Source organism: Taudactylus pleione, unplaced genomic scaffold, assembly GCF_031769625.1.
Source record: "Taudactylus pleione unplaced genomic scaffold, aTauple2 ptg000130l, whole genome shotgun sequence".
Classification (NCBI taxonomy): domain Eukaryota; kingdom Metazoa; phylum Chordata; class Amphibia; order Anura; family Myobatrachidae; genus Taudactylus; species Taudactylus pleione.
This window is the reverse complement of record NW_028284532.1, coordinates 1066618-1082757: the sequence shown is the minus strand read 5'-3', so window position 1 is coordinate 1082757 and position 16140 is coordinate 1066618. Positions and strand designations below refer to the sequence as shown.

Genomic DNA, 16140 nt, shown 5'->3' with positions numbered 1-16140 from the left:
TGCTTTCAAAAGCACGTCTGGATCATCAATTTGAAGAAATCATCACTTTTTCCAACACAGCACATGTGGGAGCTCTTCTGGATTCTTGGGCACAGACAGTGTTTCTGCCAGAGGACAAGATTGTGGCACCATTGTTGCAAATACACAAGCTGCTACGCAAGCGAAGGGTATCCATTCTGTTAGCCATGCAGGTCCTGGGATCAATGGTATCCACCTTTGACATGGTGGGGTATGCTCAGTTCCATTCCAGGCCTCTGCAAAGATTGATTCTTTCCAAGTGGAATGCACAGTATCATCTAATAAGGTCCCAGAGGATTCATCTTACTGCAGAGGTTCATCAATCCGTCCTGTGGTGGCTAAGAAAGCATCATCTGCACAAAGGGCGGTCATTCTGGATTCTGGGTGCTTTTCACAGATGCCAGTCTTCGTGGATGGGGAGCAGTGACAAGTCATCACACCTTTCAGGGAAGATGGACAAATCAGGAAGGTCATCTGCCAATAAACATTCTGGAACTGTGAGCAGTATACAAACCACTTGTCATGGCACAGGACCTGCTCCAGGGCAAGCCAGTCCAGATCCAGTCCAACTTTTCAGGCTCCAGATCTTTCTGTAGGTGAAGCCTCCCTGGATGTAGTTTTGCTCTCCATATCTATGTGGAGTGTACAAACTCTGTTAAGAAATCAGATGCTCTTTTTGTATTATATGGTTTTCACAAATGATGATGGCCAGCTAGCAAGCAGACTCTGGCGAGATGACTACACATGACTATCTCTCAGGTGTACACACACCTGAGAGATAGTCCCTGATCTCCCTGTCCCAAGCACAGTGACAGCACATTCTACTCGGTCTGTAGGGCCATCGTGGGCTTTTATTCGTGGTGCCTCTGCTGAACAGTTGTGTAAGGCTGCCACATGGTCTTCTGTCCACACTTTTCATAGGCTCTATGTCTTTGATAATTTTGCCTCTCAGGATGCTTCCTTTGGGCGACGAGTTCTCCTTTCTGCACAGGAACAGGAGCATCCCCCACCCTAGAGGAGCTGCTTTGGGACATCCCCATGGTATCCCTGTGGATCCCTATGGACCCCAAAGAAGAAAATCAGAGTTATGGTAGAGTTACCTAGATAACTCCTTTTCTTCGAGGTCCGTAGGATCCACAGAGCACCCACCCTGACCTACCTTGCTGCAGGCGTAATTTTTTATTTTGGACACAGATTCCCTCATCTTGTGTAAGAGTGTTTCTGGTGTACGATTGCTCTTCCTTCTCCTGCCTTGAGGCTTGTTAACTAAACTGAAGTCCTATGGCTAGAGGCATAGTATATATGGAGAAGGACCCAAGGCATCGTGGGAGCTGAAACTTTAACTGTTTGGTGCCTGGGCTCCAACCATAATATCCCCATGGTATCCCTGTGGACCCTATGAACCGCGATGAAAAGGAGTTAACTAGATAAGTTTACCATAATTCTGATTTGGGGCATTATCATAGTCCCAATAGAAACTAATGGGAACAGCTCTGGTGGTCAAAACTAAAGGGACATATCCGATATCTGCTGAAGTATGCTATTTATACATAATGTGTATACTAAAAATGTGTAAATCCTCCGAAAAGAACATTTTTTCTAGGATTTTCCACAAAAATACTTTAATAAATAGCACCTTGAATACTATCTGATGATAAATTGACTAATATAAGGGAAGCAGTCAACCAGTAAAACAAGGACACAGTCTTAATACCACTGTGATAAATCCTCCCACCACAAAGGACAACTATTCTATAGTAAGAATTAAGTAAGAAGATTAGTTTTACTGCCACAAACCTTTTTACTTACCAAGATGTCCATATCGACTCATCCAGATTCTCTGGTCCTTCATATGCAGTGTTACTTATCTACTCATTTTCCGATGTCAGAAATAGATGGACAACTTAAATTTAAAAACAAATTAAAAAGATCAGAAAGCCCAGATTTTATAGTGTTCTGAATAAAGTAATAAATTGCTCGTTGTTCCAGAGATAGACTTTAGCTTCAGCAAGAGATGTATCAACTCCAGTAATATCACTGATGTACATGTGCTATGGTGGTTTATCCCTGCCCATAAAATGTCATAATGACTGACCTACACTGATCATAGTGAGCATTGTGACATCACTGCAGTCACACTTCATATTTCTTGCTGGCAAGGAGAAAATCAGCTGCTGTATATCCAGGAATGGAGCTAGCAATTACTTCTGACTAGTATACACAATATTGGGGAATGTGATGTCATCAGTTATACCATTAATACAGGGGCGTATTAAGAGAGGAGGGGGCAGCTTGCAGTGATGAATGCAGCGCGGACCAGCCGCCTGCAAGAGCGCCCCCGCTTCCCTCTTAAGGGCAGTAGTTACTGCCTGCATAGAAGCAGCATAGCTCAGTGCCCTAACACCTGCTGCACTGATGGTGATGTCCAGCTAATTACTGTCCCTCGCGCAGGTGCACTGTAACTCCGCTGTATGCAGTTCTGTTGAGGGAGCAGCTTGTTTCAGCCAGTGCATATTTCCTTTTGCTCCAGCACAGTGTAAGAGGCTTCCCTTTCACTTCTGCAGCACATATATATGTATGTGTTGTGTGTGGGGGTGTGTATATTTATATAGATATATATCTATGTAAGATACATTAATATATAGGTATACCTATGTTTACAATCTGCTAATCATGTAGTCTACGGACACAGGGCCTGATTCAGACCCGCTCGCAAGATGCGATCCCTCGCTTGCAGAAAGAGGCCGGATATTTAAATTAAGCGCACGCATTGCGTCACATAAGGACGCCCACTGTGTGTTAGCGAGCTACGGCAAAGTGCGCTCGCAAGTGTCTGAAGACACACCCTTGCCACTTGCAACACACGTCATCTCCGGGAAATGTTTGATTAATTGGGACCATCGTCAGGCATCGGAGCTGCTCGCAGCCCTTGGGGTTGCCTTAACCTGCCGCAAGCACAGCGATCAGTGCGGGCTGAAATACATGCAGGTGACATGTACAATGACGCTACTTTGCTAATTATGCACGCCCTTTAAATGCCGTTTTGGCGGGAAGACACGCCTGAGTTCGCAACACCACTCCCCCGTTCACGTGCATCTTCCCCTGTTACCAACCAAAAAACGGCACTGTCACTCCAAGCAGCAACCTGATAGTGGCTTACGAGCTACCAAAAGCAGATCGTAACAAATGGCTTGCGCAAGCGCACTGCGAATTATACGCATGCGCAGGTGGGAGAAAATCGCTCAGAGCGAGCGGGTCTGAATTAGGCCCACAGCACCATGCATAGACCCTCTGTCACAATAGAGAGCCACGCCTTAATCCAAATGCTGAGAGGCTAATAATTAGCCTGTGAGCGAGGAGAACTCCCCATTGTGCAGGTTCCCAGCGTTGTGGCTGAAGGGGCGGGACTTTGAGTCGGTCCTCCCGGATTATCCCTACTGGGGAACGGGAGTCCCCGATTGTGCTGGCCCATCCCTGTTGCCCAGTATTACAGGCTGGGATGCCCACTTCTCTAGCACTTTGTTAATAGCGGCGGCATGACTTATCCCCTGCTCAGATTGGGGTGGGGTCTTGTGCTGCGGAGTACCCCTCGGGACAGGTCTCCCTTTTAATATGTTAGGAGGGCTCTGTCAGTAAAGAGAAGCATGCAATTTCGTGAAGTGTTACATATAATCAGCGTGGTGACCAGTGCGCCCCACATGCACAGTATTTTCACTGAATCATAGCTCCCTTAGGGCTCTATTTATTAACATTATTTTGACTAAAATAAAGTGAAAAAGGGTGTTTTCACACCCTTTTCACATTATTTTAGTATCACCTATAGTTATTACAGGGCAATTGGAGTAGAATTCGTAAAAATTCTACTCCAACCCCTAAGTATCGCTTATTTTTAGTAAAGCAGATCGCATTTCCCATAATTGTAATGGGAAATGTGATCCGACCACAGTTACTAAAAATAAAATGTGAAAAAATATCGGGGAAAGCCCTGTGATAATAACGCCACTTGGAGGTGGCGTTATCCAGGGTCTCCCCCGGTTACCGGCCTCCTGCCCTGCTCTAACGGGGAGAGCAGAGCCGGGAGTCGGTCCCAGTAATCAGCTGTAAAAAAAGCAAGCTGATTGCTGTAAAAAAAAGAAAAAAAAAATAGTAAAAAAAAAAATTTACTTACCTGACTCCAGGGACCGGTGATCGGGCCTCCGGTGATGACTCCCCTCCAGTCAGCTGGTCTCTCATAGTGCACTGCTGCCCGGTCATCAGGTGATCGGGCCCCAGTGCAGTATGGGAGATCACCTGACCGGATGAATGAAGACCATCACCGGAGGCCCGGAACATGCAGGTAAGTGTAATTAAGGGAGAGGGGGGTCGCGTGGGGGGTCCGTGATCACGGAGGCGGGGCTTAGCGCCGGGGGTGGTAGCAGCGGCGACCGGTCGGCGCATGCGCGGGCACTTAATCACGGTATTTTTTGCGAAAATACTGTGATAAGGCTCCGAAGGGGATTTGCAGGGACAGAGCTTTATCGCAAGCTCTGTCCCTGTAAGGGATTTGTAGTAAATCCCTGTGATATTGCCTGAATTCGCAATGCGAATTCACTCGGTAATATCACACTACAATCTGCATTCAATATGCGGATTGTAGTAAATAGAGCCCTTAGAGTCTAATATTTTCTGATGGGACCAAGCTTTAAACTAAAGCTATTATAGCCTAGTGGGCTAATAACAGAGCACATAGCTCACTTTTCAGGGGCAGTACTGCTCCCATAAATATGTGGATTATGTTACACTCTTCTGTAACACACACAAACACATATATATATATATTAGGGATGTGCAGGCTCGGATAGGTTCGAGTTTGCACGTGGAGTTCGGATTTTTCCCTCCAAAAAAACGGAACTCAGAACGAGGCAAAACGTCATCTTACATGGACGAACATCATCATTCCTGGACAAAAGACCAGGAATGATGATGTTCGTCCATGTAAGATGACGTTTTGCCTCGTTCTGAGTTCCGTTTTTTTGGAGGGAAAAATCCGAACTCCACGTGCAAACTCGAACCTATCCGAGCCTGCACATCCCTAATATATATATATATATATATATATATAATTATATATATGCATAAAGTCAGAAATCCACTGCACTCGCCACTCCTAGATTTGGGGTGCAGACCTGCACTCGCCATTCCCAGGACTGGGGTGCAAGTGGCCTGTGACCACATTGCTTAAATAAATAAAAACAGAAAACCCAGCACTCACCATGTTTAAACACTCACAATGATGTATAAATAAGTAAATAAATAATGGGGATTTAGTTCATATATATATATATATATATATATAGTTTGCTATGCGGACCGGCACTCACCACAGAAAATCATTAGCTCCGGTGCCCTCCGAAAATACAGAATGATATATAAACGATGACAAGCAAGCTGAGTGCCGCCGCTTGCTTGTCATCGTTTATATATATCTATCTATCTATCTATATATATATTGGGGCTTATATTACTCACCCGCATTCTGGCAAAACAAATTTCATTTAGCATGCTCTTACGTGTAGCAGCAGATATGTTGTATATGTCATCAAATGCCCCTGCGGGTTAGCATATGTGGGTAAGACGGTCTGCACATTTAGGGAGAGAGCTGCCCAACACAGGTCTGCTATTAGACTTGCCCTGGAGGGTAAAATCAGTGAACAGCCAGTGGCACGTCATTTCGTTTCTGCTAGGCACTCGCTAGCCACTCTTAGATATAAGTTGGTCGACCATGTGCCGCCGCTGATCAAAGGAGGTGATAGAGGCAGAACACTGCTACAGCTTGAGGCCTCTTCGATTCACCGGTTGAACACGGTGGCTCCAATGGGTCTCAATGAATGTTTGAGTTTGGCCTGTTTCTAGTATGTATCTTCAGCTCTTCTTTAAGATATTTTCTTAAAGATATTTCCTTTATATGCAAATCAGTATTGTTTGACATTGCTTTATTAGATATAGGTTTCATATATGTTCCCATATGGTTGCCCTTATCATTTAGCTTTGTCTTTAATGCAGATTGTTTAGCTTTTATTTAATTATTTTTGCCAGCAGGAATTAATTATTTGCATGTTTTAAAGTATATTTTTTTCTAAACTGTGTAGGATGTTCTATGTGATTTACATATTAATGTTTGTTTTCTTTATATACTCAGTGCTTAGTAATGTATTATTTATATTTTTCATTAAGTTCCTTTCCTTTTGTTTTATACTCGGTTGCTATGGTGATGGTTGCTATGGTGTACATTCTATGTTTTGGTGTGAGCCTGTGCGCGGGTCATGTGGGCTGGTGGGTGGCGACCTCTTGTTGGACACTGCCTATGTGTTGATCTGATGGGTGCTTGGCCCGCTCTGACAGCGCTTCGCGTCATCATGCATGGCGCGGTCACGTGTTGTGTATGTCCACGTGCTACGTCACCGCGCATGTCGTGGACACGTGGTGCATGCACCCGCGCTGGGGGTCGCCCGTCAGGCTCTTTCTGTCGGTTCATGAGTCACGGGTGTTTCTTCTTCCTCTCTCTATATAAGGTAAGATTGTTTGCATTTTTATTAAGCCTTGAAGAAAGATGTAATAAAGCTTCTGAAACGTTGTTCTCATTTGCTGATCCTATGTCCATTTATTGAGTCCGTGGAGTGCTGCCTGTATATTTATTCTTTCTCTAAGCCTATACGTGAGTTTGGGCCTTTTGATCTATTGCACTCCGGCTGATGAATCTTTTAAAACTCTTAGGCAGGGTTGCCTACCCTCCCGATTTGGGCGGGGGCCTCCCGATAATCGGGTGCAGCTCCCGCCCCCCCGGAAAGGCAGGCAAGCCTCCAGGCGGCCGCCGATCGCCCGACATCCCCGCGCAATTTACACCTAACCCCCGCTCCGAGGGCAGCCAGTGACGCGATTCGCGTCATTTTGGCCCCGCCCCCTGCCTCACAATGCCTGTATTATCGGCATTGTGTAGCGGGGGCGGGGCCAAAATGACGCGATCGTGTGACCCCGCCCCCGTGATGCCTACAAATGCCAGGCACCCGTCTGGACACGCCCCTTTTTTGGCCACGCCCCCGCTGCCCTGCTGATCTGGCTGCTCCCTCCCGGAAGGAGCAGCCAGAAAGTCGGCAACTATGCTCTTAGGTCTTGGATTATCGCATCACGACCTTGGACACTATTCAGTGTAGTTCTGTCCTTGTCAGTTAATATCTAAGGCGCCCCTTTTTGAGGGGCCTATTATTATGTAAAACTGCAGTAATTAGCTCCAGAGGTGCACTTGGTCAGCCCCCGGTACTTATAAGACACTAAGGGGTAAGAGATGTTGCCCATAGCAACCAATCAGATTCTACTTAACATTTAACTAGCACCTTCTAGAAGATAATAGCTAGAATCTGATTGATTGCTATGGGCAACATCACTTCTGAAAACTCTCACAGACAGCTGCAGTACACAACGATATTAGTAACCAACAATTTTAGTGAATGATTTTCCCTAGAAAAAGTGAACGAAAATCATTCACTAAAAATCGTTGGTTGCTAAAATAATTTAACGATTTTCAAAAAAGAACGATTTTTTAATCATGTATACAGTGAATGGAAATCATTCATCGTTTATCGTTCATTCTGCACAACATGAACGATTTTTTGAACGAAAATCGTTTGTTGGACAGTCAGAATGGACGATGAACTACAAACATGAACACGCGTTCAGCTTAAAAAGATGAACGATTTTACAAACTATTTAACGATAACGACATCGTTATAGTTAAATCGTTAAAAAAATCGTTGTGTGTACGCATCTTAAAAATGCAATATTCTAGGCATTATATAAGCATGCTGATCTCCCGATGCAGGAGTCTGACAGTAAACTTACTCTGTTGGTACTAGCTCTTCCTTTCAAAGAGATTCACTTCTCATGCAGCTATGTATATGTACGTGTGTGTATATAATTATATGTATTCCCATTCTTCGTATGAATATTTCATAAGAATCGGGAAAACGTGTTTAAAACCCTAACTGGGGTTATAAATACAGGTATATCCCTTTTCTTGGGATAACTAACACTAACACATTCTATATCTGATGTACAGGTAGTCTTCTCAGTATGGATACCGGTACTCCATAATATTGACTCGTCGCAGACTGAACAAGGCTATCTCAGCAAGATAAGTCTCTCAAGCGGTGGCCCAAATGTGGATTCCTATCAGAATATAGAGAATCCAGGTTCTATTCCATCTCAGGACTTAGAGCCTGATTCAGACCCGCTCGCAAGCTGGTCGATGGTGGCCCAGGGCGCACGTGCGAGCCCCGGAGCGCAAAAAGCGCTCGCTCCGGGACTCACTACAAAAGGGGCGGCTGTCGATGTTGATCGACAGCTCGCCCCATTTTGTAGGCGTGGCGGGGGGGTGGCTTCACAAACAGAGGCGTTCCCATGCGAACGCCTGTCGTTTGTGAGCGGCCCCACTGACATCACCAGTGATATCAGTGAGAGAGCTTCCGGCTCTATTTAAGCCAGAAGCTCTCTGGGGCTTGCGGCCACGAGACCCTACCACAAAGGTAATGCGTTTTATTTATACTTATCTACTTTTGAAAAAGCATTTCAGGGAGATTGTGATAGCAGCGCCTATGAGTATGGCGGTAAAATGGGCGTGTACTACAACTGAGAGGCGTGTCATAAAGTTGATTTACAAATAAATGTAAATGAGCCCAAAAGCCATTAGTAGATCGATTTGGTGATGAAAACATACTGATACTGCATGTAGCCATTGGGCTCATTGTGCCTTATAACTAATGCAAAGAAATGATACTAATCATCCCATTTAAAAGTATATATAGCTCGTTTTTTTTGTAAATAACAGCCTCATAATGACTGTAAGGTGCAATGAGGGAGATTGTTAAACTCTTCAGAGAGACATGGAGATTGCTGTTATTTCAGGGAGTCTGACTGACAATCGGGGAGAGTTGGCAAGTATGGTTTTATTTTTTAAGTGGTATCAATTTCAATTACTTGCTTTAGACGTGTGCTATGATTGAACAGTGGGGGTTCTGGCGGCTACACGAGGATAACATGGCCGCTGTGGGCAGGCTCACTACGACCATGATGCAGGCAGCTGCAGTACATCACATTCTTCTCCGCCGTACAGATGCTAGAGGGAAAATGTGTGTGACGGCGAGGCGCACCTCTCGCATGTTAACAGGGAGGGGGCTCTGGCAGAGACACGTACAGGACGCAATGCTCTTCCTCTAGTGTCCGGGGCTCGACGTTCCCGCCCAGTAATAGCCAGTTCTGGCTACGTATATCCGCCGTTCCGGAAGTGGGTGTGGCGGCGTTCCTTGAGACGTTGGAAGGCTTTGTGGCGCCGTTACCCTTTCTCCTTGCTGCACCTTACTCTCGACGGGACAACAGCGGCTGGCTGAGGGCACTCTTCGAGCGTACGTCGTGATCTGGTATGTATAGGCCCCGTCATGGCGCTCTGTAAGGAAACAGTGATTCACCTCGGCGTCACTAACCCAGGGCTGCAGTATCTCCGCAGTGCGGGACTAGGCCGCGGCCCGCCTCGGCACCATCCTCTCCTGTAAAATCAGCAGCCTCCCAGTCCCCTGTGCCCGCCGTGTGCAGCAGCGCCGACCCCCCTAAACCAACACACGCACTACGCTCCCGGCCTGGTCTGCGCGGCCGGCCATGTTGTGTGTACTCTGTACCCGTGCTACGTGCCTGCAGGCGGGGCCCGGCCTGCCGGGGACGCCGTGTTACCCCCAAGCTTTATTGCATAGAGCCGCATGTGTTTGTTAGTGACCTTATTTAGGTCCCCGATGAGGTATTTGTCCAGCACGCAGCTGCTTAGGAGTCATCAGAGATTGCAGCATGTAGGATACAGTATGAGGAGGGTATAACACGATCCTAGTTGTACTATCGGGCTTCCAGACAGGTGTTTGTGTGCACGATTTGAAGTCTAGTGTGCAGTTACTTATAAACGGAATACATACCAAAGCGACTGATCCTCAAAGCGACCCCTGAAAAAATACAAAAATTCAACACTTTATAGCGTTTACTCTAAGCTACTAAATTAAGGCTTGCTACACTGCACATTAAGCCTTAGATGGTGGGCATAAAGTGGATTAGTCCTCGCTTTAAATGTACCCTCTGGGGCTTAACATGCAGGGTAACCCTTCGATCCAGGCATTCATAGTGGAATCTATGGGATAACGTGCATTAGCCGATGGGTTACCGTACGTCCTAATTGACTAAGGATGGCCATCGACCATTGATAGTGTACTACTGATGGTTGATTGTTTTGCCATCGATAACAGCCAATTGTTTTCTGCCATCGATGGCAAAGTGGAACCCAATGTTTTTTTTTTTTTTCTGCTCCAGATGGAGTTTAGCCCTGCCCCCTGGTGACCTGATAAGCCCTGATCCACGTGTTTTTTTTTTTTTTTTTTTTTCCCCCTTTTTTTTTTTTTCTTACTGGCCAATGATTTGACTGACATACATCGAGTGGTGAAAACCATTGATTGTTCACCATAGACCAGGGGTGGGTAGTAATTGTCCCTTCTGCTTTTGAACTACAAATTCCAGCGTGCCTTGCAACAGTTTGAGCATGGCCAAGTAGCAAAACTGTGGCAGGGCATACTGGGATGTGTAGTTCTACAACAGTTGGGGGGCTGCTCATTGCCCACTCCTACCATAGGGGGGAATTCAATTCAACGCGCAATTGAATAGCGACGGGAGGGACTCCCGGACCTATTCAATACACCTCGCTGTTTGGGCACGCTAAGTATTTCTTCTCGCGCCCCCCTGGGAATGCATAGAGAAATCCGTCCAAAGTGACTGGTGTGCGGCTGTTTTTCTACATAGCGCGGCACTAACAGCCGCGCGCCTGGCACTTTGGTCAGAGAATGCCGGTTACCGCGCCTTAACACCCTTGTTTAGGCACGATGACTGCGATAACCGGCATTTTCCGACCACACAGCGCGCTGAATTGAATAGCTCTGGGAGTGCTATTCAATTTGCATTGATGGTTATTATACCATCGATGGTGCTATCAATGGTGACCATCGTTGGAAAACCACCGATGGCCTTCCCTATAATTGACTCAAGCTGGCCACACACAACGATATTTTACCCGATTTGCCGATTCCGACAAATTGGAATGACAAATCGTGTAAAATATGGCCAAATCCTCAGTAAATCGTGAGTCCCCACTCACGATCACAATGCGCGTCCACGCTGGTCGCACATCGCATGGGCAGATCTGAAAATCTAGGAGGTGATGCACTGTGAAAGTCTGGATGCAGGAGAGATTATATGAAGATTGGACACTAAATTGTGTGCCGATCGTGTGCAGAGCTGCCAGGGAGAGTTTCAAGGGAAATCGTACACATCGGCTGATCGTGTGCAGATCGCCATGTGTGTGGCCAGCATAACTCTGAGTGTTAAGTCTGGAGCTTTACCCACGTGATAAACACATGGCTAATTGAGTCTGCCCCTAATGGTGGGTACACACTAGACGATATGCTCCCTGAGCGATATCGTGTAGTGTTGTCCCCGGCAGGCTGTGCTCAATGTCGTTACTGACATTGAGCACAGCGCTGAACGATATCATTAACGATATCGTTCAGCGCCGGGCTCTCTCCCCCATTCCCTGACATGCAGCAACCTGACTAGAACGTCAGGTTGATGTCAGCCCGATGAACGATGATGATGACGAACGACCCGAGGGAACGCGCTTCGTCGTCATCGTTCATCTTTTTGGGGTTAAAAATGGACGATAAAGTGGACTGAACGTTATCGTTCAGTCGTCCACTTTATCGCCCAGTGTGTACGCACCATAAATTTTGCAAGTCATCTATTGCTGCAGTAATTATTGCATGTAGCAAGCCCCAGTGAAATCATGCTCTGATGTGAAAAGTTGTTGTAATAAATGTGATTTGAAAACTATAGAATACCAGTTACTCATAAATAAGGAACCAAATCCAGTTTGTAACATACTAGTAATATGGATTTCAGCCTGTCTTCCCTTTCCTGCCTTCATACTTGCCCCCAAACCTACTTATCTCCTGTTGTGTGCACGGAATCGGCGGATGTAATACTGACGCCGGAAGGCAGAAAGCTGAAAATCCAGACTAAGGTAAATTCTAAACCCCCCCGTGGGTGCCTAACCCACCTGGGGCTGCCTAACACGAAGTTCCCCCGGGCTTTTACAGTTAGTATTTTGACGCCTATCAGTAGTCCCATGCCGGGATTTCAGTCGGGAAGCCGACCACCGGCTTCCTGACTACATACCTGCCTGCACAATTGTCCTCCTCTCCTGGTGGTCTGTCCCGTCACTGCAGTGGAGGCTGTGCCTGACAGACCGTTTGTTATTGCATAGAACATTTTTTTTCTCGATTTTGAGTGGTTGTACTCGATTGAGAAATTATAACCCGGAACTCCAGTATGAGTTTCCACAATGGTCAACTTATGTAAAATGGTTGCATATTGTACTTTACCCAACAACGTTGAACAAAACATTCGGAATGAAGTACTCTTGTACTGCTATTTAAGAAAGGAACTGCAGAGTTAAGTCTTGTGCATTATTAATGCTAATTTGTGATTTCCCTTTATATTTCATAATTGGTGTAGCTACATGACGGTTTCAAAATGGTAGTGTGGTTTACTTTTGTGGTCGTTTTAGATGTATTGTTATATAATCTTAATTTATCATATTAGTGGCTTAAACTATTTGCTGAATACAATATTCTCTCATTACAGCTTTTACGCAGAGCGCTACTTTGCCTGGTGCAGCGCAGATACTAAGGCGCAGCGTAAGCGTTGAGGATTAAAACCAAGCGCTGCTAAACAATGCCGAACAGGGACAATTATGCAAATGGCGGCAGCAGTGGTAGTGGCAGTGATGAAGCGGCTTCGACAGTGGATTATGTGTGTCGTGACTATCTGCGCAATGTGTGCAAGCGAGGCAAGCGGTGCCGCTTCAAGCATCCAGACAACAATGATGTCTCTGACCTGGGGGTGCAGAAGAATGAATTTGTTTTCTGCCATGATTTTCAGAATAAGGAATGTTCCCGCATTAACTGCAAATTTATTCACGGCACCAAGGATGATGAAGAACACTATAAGAAAACTGGAGAGCTTCCCACCCGCCTCCGTCACAGGGTGGCAGTTGGTCTTGGCTTGTCTCCAACTGACCTGGCTAGTAAGGATGAGATTCCCATCTGCCGTGACTTCCTAAAAGGTGATTGCCAGCGTGGGGACAGATGCAAGTTTCGCCATTTGCAGAGAGATTATGATTATCAATATGAATACCCAGGTGATATGCGGGGAGGAGTTATGAATACAGGTATGAATCCAGGAGGCATGGGTGCAACCACAGCGCGCGGTTATGAGCCTTACGGTGCTTATGATGGCAGTTCAGAAACCGATTACTATTCCTCCCCATATTATCGATATGGTGATCGCTTCGATGATCCGGTCATGAAAAGGAGACGTGTGGGATATGATGGCTACTACAATGCATCCCCTGTGGAATACCGTATGCTAGAGGAAGAAAATGTCATGCTTCGTAGGCGTGTTGAGGATTTAAAGAAGCAAGTCTCTGTTCTGGTAGCAACCAATGAAGTCTTACTCGACCAAAATGCCCAGTTCCGTAGTCAAGCGAAAGTGGTTACACTTAGCACCCTGAGTACCACAGCTCCAACGAGTGAGCAGGCAGTGGGGACAGTAACCAATTACAACCATGGCATTGCGCAAACCCACACCACATTAAGCAGCCAGGCATTGCAGTCTCGTCAAGTCACACAGCAAGATTTGGTGGGTTCTACTGGAGCACCTACTCCTTCACAGGCCAATGTAGCCAATCAATTAAATCCTGAAATTACTCCACTTTCTGCTGCGCTGGCGCAAACCATTGCTCAAGGAATGGCTCCTGCCCCTGTCTCCATGGCACCTGTTGCAGTGTCTGTTGCTCCTGTAGCTGTTTCCATGTCGCAGCCCCTGCCTGGCATCACCATGAGCCATGCCACCACACCTATGGTTACCTATCCTATTGCTTCGCAGAGCATGCGCATAACGGCCATGCCTCACTAATTAGTGTCTTTCTGAACCCCTTTGCTGTTTCCTGACCAGAGCCTAAGAGTTATGGTTGTCATGTTTAAAGGGGAAACTTCTTTAAGGTATATTTTGCTGGTGGGGAAAAATGAGTTCAAATGTCTGTGTTGTAGTGATTAAAATAACTACCAAGAAAAAAAAGTGTAATGTACTTACATACACAATCATACGTTGGGTTTTAAGGAGTTAGATTTCTATAATAGTTTTTAGTTTATCATATAAATATTTCTTTCAATACACAATCCAAATAACACGTGTGCTGTCCTAGCACACTGCCCAAGCAGAATTGTCAGTTATTCTTAGTGTAGTTTAATATTCATTTGTCCTCTGCAGATTTTTAGGGCTTGTAACATGTATGCAAAATATATAATTGATTTCTGAAACTTTCCACCTGAATACATTAGTTTATACACCAGATTGCTCAGTGTAGTTGCAATGTTTGCTTTGTGTGATTTTTGGGCTTTTACAGTCTATTTTTTGTCTAATACAGTTTGTTCCTTTTTTCATTCTTTTGTGGCATGTTTTTCCAATGACTGGTAAATGCCCTATGCTGTATTGTCTATACAACAGTAAAGCCCACAGGTCATTGACTTATCAAAGCAAAATCTTTTCCTATCATTGATTTTTTTTTTTTTTTGTGATATTAAAATCTTAAACTATAAGACAATAGTATCTTGCAGACTGCTATTAGTCTTTAAGTTTTGCCTCAATCTTTTAATTCTTTTTCTAAATATTACTTTTTACATGGGGGATGATGGACCAATCTATAACTAGTTCAATTTGTGGTGAGATCTGCAACTTTTCTATCTTTCTGTAAGCAGGGCAGATGTGTGATCAATGACTGTTTCATTAAAATTTGTAAAAAATCTGTTTATTCCCCACCTTGCATGCTGAAAGCCAGGATATTGTTTGCATATCTTTTCAGTTCAACAACTGTTATTGTGCTATAGAATATAAAGTGTTTGAGATTCTATGTGTAGAGATTTCCCAAAACAATGTATTGTTTCCTGTTATAAAGTCTCTAAACATCATCAACCTGTCTCAGCTCTGTTATTTCCTTTTTTATTAATCTTGGAATGGATCAAACTTTCTTTAAACGGGTTCATATCCAGTGTTTGGTTTATGTTGAAACAGAATCAAATAGAAGCATGTACATTGTGTTTCTGCTAAAGCAAAACAAGGGAGTTTGTAGGAAAGATTCCTGGACTGCACACCCTGAATATATGACTAATTGTAGGTACAGAAACAGACAACTCTCAGGTGCACAACTCCAAATAACTGATGATATATAAATGCAATAACATTTTGCAATCAATAGAGGTTTTTAGCATAATCATGGCCAAGGTTATGGGCCTACCCACAATATTCAGGTAATCTCTTTAGGGTAGGTTCCTAACATACTAGGGTTCAAATCCAGAGCGCAGGCCCCCCAAATCAGAACAAGGGCGTTATTGGCAACAGATTAAGATTTTGCCAAATTACATCTAATTTGCATAATGGTCCCAAGCTCCTCAAGGTGATGTTTGACTCTGGTGCAAGAACCCCCTGAAGCAAGAGCTTGATTTGGCACATCCACGGCTGAAATTTAATTTGGTCACTTTATGTTGCGATTGCTGACTGACCCTATGGTTTGATTCTTCCTTTAAGGGCCCCACGTTGGAGCATCCTGTCTGAAGTTGCTTACTAGATGCTGTCGTAATTATATAACATTCCCCACCTTCCATATTGCTGAATTTAGACCAGTGGTCGCCAACCTTAATTGGGGTGTAAGCTACTTTAGTAAAATGAAGCCTGAAGAGCTACTAAAATTGTAGAAAAAAAATTGGCTAGTAACTGAACAATTGAAGGTCATTTTAATAAAAAAATAAGTTTGATATTTGTTATTACAGTGATATTTGATGTAGTTTGTAAATAAAATATAAGCACAGGCACATTTCACTGTTTGATTACTGGCTCCAAGAAGGTACGTGCAGTAGAGGAGCAAAAGATACTGTATAGGCAGGGCTGCTGTGA

General features: G+C 44.8%; 1 protein-coding gene across 1 annotated transcript; it reads left to right on the top strand.

The window, feature by feature from the left end:
• The first annotated feature begins 9304 nt into the window (after positions 1-9304).
• On the top strand, positions 9305-15158 carry ZC3H10 (zinc finger CCCH-type containing 10). Its single transcript, XM_088473057.1, has 2 exons — positions 9305-9467; positions 12775-15158. The coding sequence occupies exon 2, from the start codon at positions 12865-12867 to the stop codon at positions 14104-14106; it is 1242 nt and encodes a 413-aa protein (XP_088329183.1). The 5' UTR covers positions 9305-9467; positions 12775-12864; the 3' UTR covers positions 14107-15158.
• The last annotated feature ends 982 nt before the right edge of the window (positions 15159-16140 follow it).

Bases quoted from the DNA above. Each gene is read 5' to 3' on its own strand.
- ZC3H10 (XM_088473057.1), top strand. From the start codon at position 12,865: ATGCCGAACAGGGACAATTATGCAAATGGCGGCAGCAGTGGTAGTGGC.